Raw genomic sequence first — 7,208 nt, forward strand, 5'->3', positions numbered from 1 at the left:
TGCTGTATTGCATATTGGGTTTAGGGAGAGAAGAAACAGAATGGTTCTTTGTTTTCAAATACGTTGCAGTAACTGGAGAATGAAACATCTTAAGCATAAAGTTGTATGTATTCATATTTAGGACTGCCTTCTAATCATCTATGTTGGATTGTTAGATCTTTCAAATAAAATTAATCCAGTTCCTTATTACTTCACTTTGAGACAGTCTTCCTTTTTTTTTTTTTTGAGGGATTGCAATGTGATGACAATGTAATGCATCTTACACATGTATATATAAAAGGATTATCCCAGTTATTTCCTTTCTCTACTGAAATAAGTAATGGAATTAGAAGAGTCTCAAGAGTAAATATAATCCTGATTTACAAGTTATACTAGTTGCAAACTGAAATTTGGTAAGATAATGGAAAGCATAGATTAAAGCTTACTTTGGCGTGCTTTTTGTTTGTTTTTTCTGTGCAGTAGTAAATCTGAAATAGTGGACAGTGAGACAGTAATACGTGCCAGAGGTTTGCCATGGCAGTCTTCAGACCAAGATATTGCTCGATTTTTCAAAGGACTCAACATTGCCAAGTAAGATCATAAGAATTTGTTTTGCTTTATCACTTTGTCTTTAACAGCAAGTTATTTTAACATTTAACATGCTTCTTCCACCCCCCGCCCCCCCACCTTGAGTCCTCACTTCTTCTATCTTTCCCCACACAGGCCATTTCCCACCCCATAGCCATGATAACTGAACAAGTTTGCCAGCCTTAGGTGTGCAAGAAAGAGTTTTGAAGTGTGTGAAGAAAAGAGTCTTATCAATTGAAAACCAACATACATTCATGTATTACTAGTACATAAAGGGAGAAACTCCTACTGCATTGTTCAAGGCAGAGTCCAACATATAATAGAAGCTTTAATTTTGTGCCAGCTCTTCAGTATTCTGCTATACATCCTAAACAGGCCAGATTCAGAAACCTGAAAGTGCTGTTTGGAAGAAATTGTCATATGACTAATGATGTACACCTTTGTGTGTGTGTGTGAGAGTTAGTCTCACATAGTCTCAGAGGGAGAGGGAGTTTAATTTAGCCTACATGTCACTTAATATATATCCCAGATTCTCAACACTGAGAAAATATTTTTTTTAATTTATTTAGAGGTATGAGGAAATTCAAATCTGCATCTCTGAGATGATAGGAAAGTCTTGCAAATTTACATCTGCATGGAAGTTGAGAAAGTGTAAACAGCATGAGATCCAAGATCTCACTGAAGTGGATTCTGCAGTATAATTGTGTTACACTGAAAAAGAAATGGCTACTATCCACAATTCAATTTCATTTTTAATCTGTAAACTCATTGTTAAACTCTGATTTGTCTACTATTCTTACACAATTATTTATCAAATGTATTAAGGATTCAAACTTCAAGGAAACGAACTAAGTTTATTTTTGTTGGGTTTACCTTACAGAGGTGGTGTGGCTCTTTGTCTGAACGCTCAAGGAAGAAGAAATGGGGAGGCATTAGTTCGGTTTGTCAATTCTGAACAGAGAGATCTCGCACTGGACAGACATAAGCATCACATGGGTAGCAGATACATTGAGGTAAAAAATAGTGACATGAAACAAATCTTTGGAGAGCAACCTGAATATTTTATTAAATGAGAACGAACTTGCACTTTGGTTTTGCTCAAAGTACCAAAATACAATTCTCTCGCATATGGAAGAGTGTGTGTATATTTTACAATTGAATTTTGTAATTTTCATGTGTGGTTTCTTTTTGCTTTATCTCTTCAAGGTTTACAAAGCTACTGGGGAAGAATTCTTAAAAATTGCAGGAGGTAAGTGATGCTGGAGTTCAGTGTGATTACTTAAGTTCATGGGAGTGGTGTTCTAGTTCTGATTTTTTTTCTTGTCTGAGGACACAAATGGATAATAAAGTAGCTTTTCCTGTTTTGCCTTCCAAGAATACTTGACCGTGTCAAGTTCTGCTTTCACGTGGTTGAATTTGAGCTGTGAGCATTTGGGCTGTGGTGTTCACAGGCAGGTCTTGCTCTTTGGGAGGAAGACACGCCTTTGCAGTGGAAGCATCTGTGTACCTTGTATAAATTCACACTAATCTCATCTTTGTTCCAATTTCATGAAAATATGAAACACTTTCAGGGTAAGGAACTTTACCTTCAAAATAGATTGCTGGGAGTAAGCAGCGTCTCGGGTCTCCTGTGGGTTTGTCGCTAGCTACTTACCTCCTATATTGATACTTAATGCTTTGCCGCTCCTGTGTCCTGTGGAGTCGACTGACCAGCATGACCCCATGTTGTTGGCTGACCATATGTTGTTATCTTCCTACCAGGCACCTCCAACGAAGTGGCGCAGTTCTTATCTAAGGAGAATCAAGTTATCATCCGGATGAGAGGCCTTCCATTCACTGCTACTCAGGAGGATGTCTTGGGCTTCCTGGGGCCAGAGTGCCCAGTAACAGGAGGGAAAGAGGGACTTCTCTTTGTCAAGTACCCAGATGGCAGGCCCACAGGAGACGCATTTGTGTTGTTTGCCTGTGAAGAATATGCACAGAATGCACTTAAAAAGCACAAAGAAATACTTGGAAAACGTTACATTGAACTCTTCAGGAGCACAGCAGCAGAAGTCCAACAGGTTGTAACTATTGCCTCTGAGACTCAAAACTTAAGTTAAACATTTCTTCTAACACTTCCACACTTCTACAACTTCCATGTTGTAGACAACCATGAAAGTTTATTAAATTAAAGACGTCAAGTTCTAGAAAGGGCAGTATGTGCTTCTTGATTGGCATGGAAAATTGCACAGCGTTGTTTTTTGTTGTGGTTGTTTGGGTTTGTTTTTTTTTTACTGCCACTTTGGTTTTTTTGATAACATCCCTCAGATTGTAGATTAAAAATCATTGGGTAATTTTCTTCTATAAAGGTTGACTGAAATCACAAATGTAATTCTAAAAATATACTAGATTGGTAGTATTATAGTAATGCTGCTTGAAAATCTGCAGTATTGTCTTAAAATTCTGGTCTCCATGTACAGAATTTTTAACACTAAATCCAACTCTGGATGCATTAAGTCAGCTTTTCCTACAACTGCTTTGTTGGAAACTAGGAATTACCAGGATATATCTGATTTTTGGTCAAAGGAAGTGAAATACTTGTTTTCCTAAGATAATATATTTTACTTTTTTTCTCTATCCCTTCACCAGTTCCTATCATCACCTTCTTAAACTGGTAAAACCGTTTTATTTTGTCACCAGCAACTAGAGCCTGTGAAAAACAGCGTCTTATTGCATTTTTCTGCCTGAGACAGAATATTTCTGGACTGATAATGCCAAAGGGAACTGTTGTGAGATTTGATCTGGTCTTTGCATAATCACTGGCTATAACGACTTAATACAGTTACTGTTTCAACCTATGTGACATGAGAAATCCCTTCCATAGAAGGGACGGGGCAAGGGATAGAATATCCACACCTTTTGGCTGTTCTAATCTCTGTATCACAGTACTAGTATCGTGAAGACTAAGTGAAATGGCATGGTGAGGTTATTTTTTGTTTATGGAACAAAACCACTCTGTCACATTGACCAAGTCTCCGCTCTCACTTTTGTTAGGGAGACCTGGATAAAACTCGTATTTTACCAATATGCATTACTACTTCTACTTCCCTATGACAGCTGTCTAGGGTGACACCCTAATTTTTTTCGCTGCATGAGCAAGAGATGACTTTTTAGGGAGTTACAGGCTGCTTGTTTGAGTAATCACAACAGGTAAAGCCAGCTCTCATCTACTTAGTGTTTATACAAAGTAATTGCAATATTCTGTACATGACTGAGGGGGAAGATTTCTGGCCTGAAATATGCTACAACTAAATTCTTGAAAAAAGGCTTCTATTGAGACAAACTCCCTAGTCTGAATCATCACTGACAAAACTAAAGCTTTGCAACATCTTGTTTTGGTACCTCTTTTGGCGGAATGTGTTTCTTTATTTGTGATAATCATCACTAAATGTGTTTTTCAGCAGTAGGCCCCGACAACAAGTTATGTTCCTTTTGTCATTTGGGAATGAGTAAAGAGAAAATAAAAAGTTGAGGTCAAAGTCTCCTATAGTTCTTATCCCTTTTTTTTAAATTTGGGGTTTTTTTCTTTTTCTTTCTCCCCCCTTTTTTTTTTCTTCCCAAAAAGTATCACTTGGATTTGAACACTCAGGTTAAAATAAGCACCCTTACTTAACTGATCATGTTTTAGAAATTAATTAGAGCTAGTCTTTTTACTTATTAGTTATTTCTGGTCTCAGTTCTTTTGAAATTACTGTTTTCAGTTTACCCTAACTTAAGTAAGAATTGTATGTGACAATACTGGTTTATTAGCACAGATGTGGTTTTCAGATGTTCCTTTTTGGGATATTCTAAAATGAACCGCTATAACTTTTGTATGTTTATAACTGCTTATAACTTTTTTATAATGAGATTAGAAGGTCTGTTATTGGGCAAATTAAGTTTATTAGACTTCCCCTCTCCCCTTCTAAGTTTGAAACTTTCAAATGCCCAACAGGAAACTATCCACAATAATTTGACTTGAGAAGATTCCCCCCCCGCCCCGCCCCAATGTGGGAAGTGTATTTATTTAAATGGGTGAAATAGAGTTGTGAGAATGGATCTGTGCTCCACCAGGTGATGTGTAAATCTCTCTCAATGTGCTTTTTTGCCAACAGGTACTTAATCGATATATGTCAACACCTCTTATTCCCACTCTCCCAACACCCATCATTCCTGTCATACCCCCACCATATACCATTGCCACGGGCAGCATACGTGACTGTGTCCGACTCAGAGGCCTTCCTTACACTGCTGGCATTGATGACATCCTGGAATTTATGGGAGACTCCACAGCTGATATCAAGCCCCATGGAGTTCACATGGTCCTTAATCAACAGGTAACAGTGTTTTGCATGGGAGGGCTAACTTCCCAGGTGCTGAACAGGGTTAGAAGTCAGGGGGTTCTTACCTGTTCTTGGCTATGCTTTAGGTCCTCTATAACCTTGAGAAAATACTATGTTCTATTTGTCTGTGTTTTCCTCATTTCTCTTCCCTTTTTACGTAGCCACTTGCTTTTCTTTCTATATATGGATGCATTAAGACTGGGGAGGATGAAGCTTGTTCTTTTAATGACAGCTTTATCCTGGAGGCTGTCTTAAATAGTCCCCTGTGTTTCAGGCAAGTGCTGGAAATACACGAGACAGAAATGTCTCACGTTAAGTGGCATAGCTGCTCTGTCAGCTTCAGGGTTTCTGCTCAATGCTAGCTGTGTTGTTTGAGTGGTATTTGTAGAAAAATTAGGTTTTCCTAGCTTCTAACTTCATGAGAGACTTCTGAGGCTTTAAAGTTGGCAACTAAAAATTGTGTTTTGGATATATTTTAATGACCTAATCATAGGGATATTTTTCCCTGTTGTCTCATGTTAAAAATAAACTCTATTAGCTGCAGAGATATTGAGGTGTTAAAGAGAAGAAATGAGAGAGTTCTACTGTATTTGCTTTGCTTTTTTGTTTAAAAAAGCGTTTAATATATTATATATACAGCAATGTCTGTCAGGTTGCAGAAAATCAGACCTGGAAATCAATTTGTAACGTAGCTATGGACTTTACTAAAGCATTCTGGAGCTTTATACTGTTGTACTGTTACCTAAAAGTAGTTACAGGGAAGGCAAGGCCAGACTCTTCCTAGAGCTTCACAGCAAAAGGATAAAAGACAGTGTTGTTAAACTGCATCAAGGAAAATTCCAACTGGGTAAAAGGCGGGGCGGGGGGGAAGATCACAATGAGAAATTAGTTAAGCACCCAAACAGGATCCCAGAGATGCTATGGAATCTCCACCTCTGGACATGGGCAGATTTCAAGTGGAGAAGGCCATGAATGGCCTGATGTAACTTGAAAATTAGCCCTGCTTTGAACAGCGTTTGGATTAGAGGCTTCCGACCTTTGTTTCCATGCTAAATTATTCCCTATTTCTTTCTGCAGAAGACAGTAGTAGTGTTGTGTTAACTGGGCGCTGGTTACATGAGTCTTGCCTTTCTGCTCCTAAAGATAATTATTGAGTTATTAGTCATTGGTGCCAGATGAGGAAGAACAATACAGACTTTCAGTAGTCGTTTGGTCTTAGTGCTTTCTGCATTTCTTGTGCGCTGGTTGTTTTAATAACAGATTGACTTCTGATTATTTCCCCCCCTCCCTAAGGGACGACCATCGGGTGATGCTTTTATCCAAATGAAATCTGCTGACAAAGCCTTTATGGTGGCTCAAAAATGTCACAAAAAAATGATGAAGGACCGTTATGTGGAAGTATTCCAGTGTTCGGGAGAGGAGATGAACTTTGTTTTAATGGGTGGCACTTTAAATCGTAGTGGCTTATCCCCACCGCCATGTAAGTTACCATGTAAGTCTCCAATTCTTCTGCTCTCTGCTGCTAAAGGCTGATATGTGGTAGGTGCTGAAGCTTTGTGGCCTTTCGCCTTTTGACTTGGGTTTTGCCATGATCAATAATGATCCATCTGTATACATGCGGAGATTGGAATTGTTCCCTTTGGGCAATAATGGGACTGATCAGAGGCATTTTTATTGTATTTTCGGTGGTGAGTAGAGGGCAGCAAGGCCTTGCCAGTGAAATTGTTGCACACTTCGCTTTTTATGGGTGTACTGTTCTTCTGAGCTCTGCGGTAGACTTGCCTGTAGTGAAACCTACTTGGAATTAGAGGGATTTTTAAAAGGGGGAGAAATGCTATATTCTAGCTGCCGATGAGTGCTCTTGCTATCTTGCCTTAGAGCATTGAGAAGGTACTCTATGGGCTTATTTTTGAAGGAAAACACCCACTGAGATGATACACTAACAGATCAGAGAGTGGTGAAGTTGGATGGATTTTAATTTTTTTATTTTATTTAAGATTACAGTGAACCTTATTGCAGAACTATAATGGAACTTTACTGTACCATTCTAATTAGTCTCACTACCAAATCACAAAGCAGATGCTGATGTGTATATGCAAAATAGTAAAAAGCTGCCAAATATAGTATATAAAAACAATTTGACTGCACACCAAGCCAACCTTAATGTTCCTATACACATCGGGTATTTGTTCATCAAAATGCATCAGTGATCTAGTGGAGTACTTCCCCCCACCCCCCCCCCCCTTGCTCTATCACACAAAAAACTTCTGCTCATGC

The 7,208-nt window shown here is 38.6% G+C and overlaps 1 protein-coding gene across 1 annotated transcript in view; it reads left to right on the forward strand.

Annotated features, from left to right (window-relative positions):
• The window catches only part of ESRP2 (epithelial splicing regulatory protein 2), a gene marked incomplete at its 5' end in the record, with an annotated part of 45,175 nt that overhangs the window by 22,545 nt on the left and 15,422 nt on the right, over positions 1 to 7,208 (forward strand). Inside the window, 6 exons of the mRNA XM_010282938.1 lie at positions 460 to 570; positions 1,448 to 1,580; positions 1,774 to 1,816; positions 2,329 to 2,630; positions 4,704 to 4,925; positions 6,225 to 6,411. Coding sequence (XP_010281240.1) covers positions 460 to 570; positions 1,448 to 1,580; positions 1,774 to 1,816; positions 2,329 to 2,630; positions 4,704 to 4,925; positions 6,225 to 6,411 — 998 coding nt within the window. The remainder of the gene's footprint in view (positions 1 to 459; positions 571 to 1,447; positions 1,581 to 1,773; positions 1,817 to 2,328; positions 2,631 to 4,703; positions 4,926 to 6,224; positions 6,412 to 7,208) is intronic.

This window comes from Phaethon lepturus, unplaced genomic scaffold (assembly GCF_000687285.1).
Source record: "Phaethon lepturus isolate BGI_N335 unplaced genomic scaffold, ASM68728v1 scaffold9820, whole genome shotgun sequence".
Classification (NCBI taxonomy): Eukaryota; Metazoa; Chordata; class Aves; order Phaethontiformes; family Phaethontidae; genus Phaethon; species Phaethon lepturus.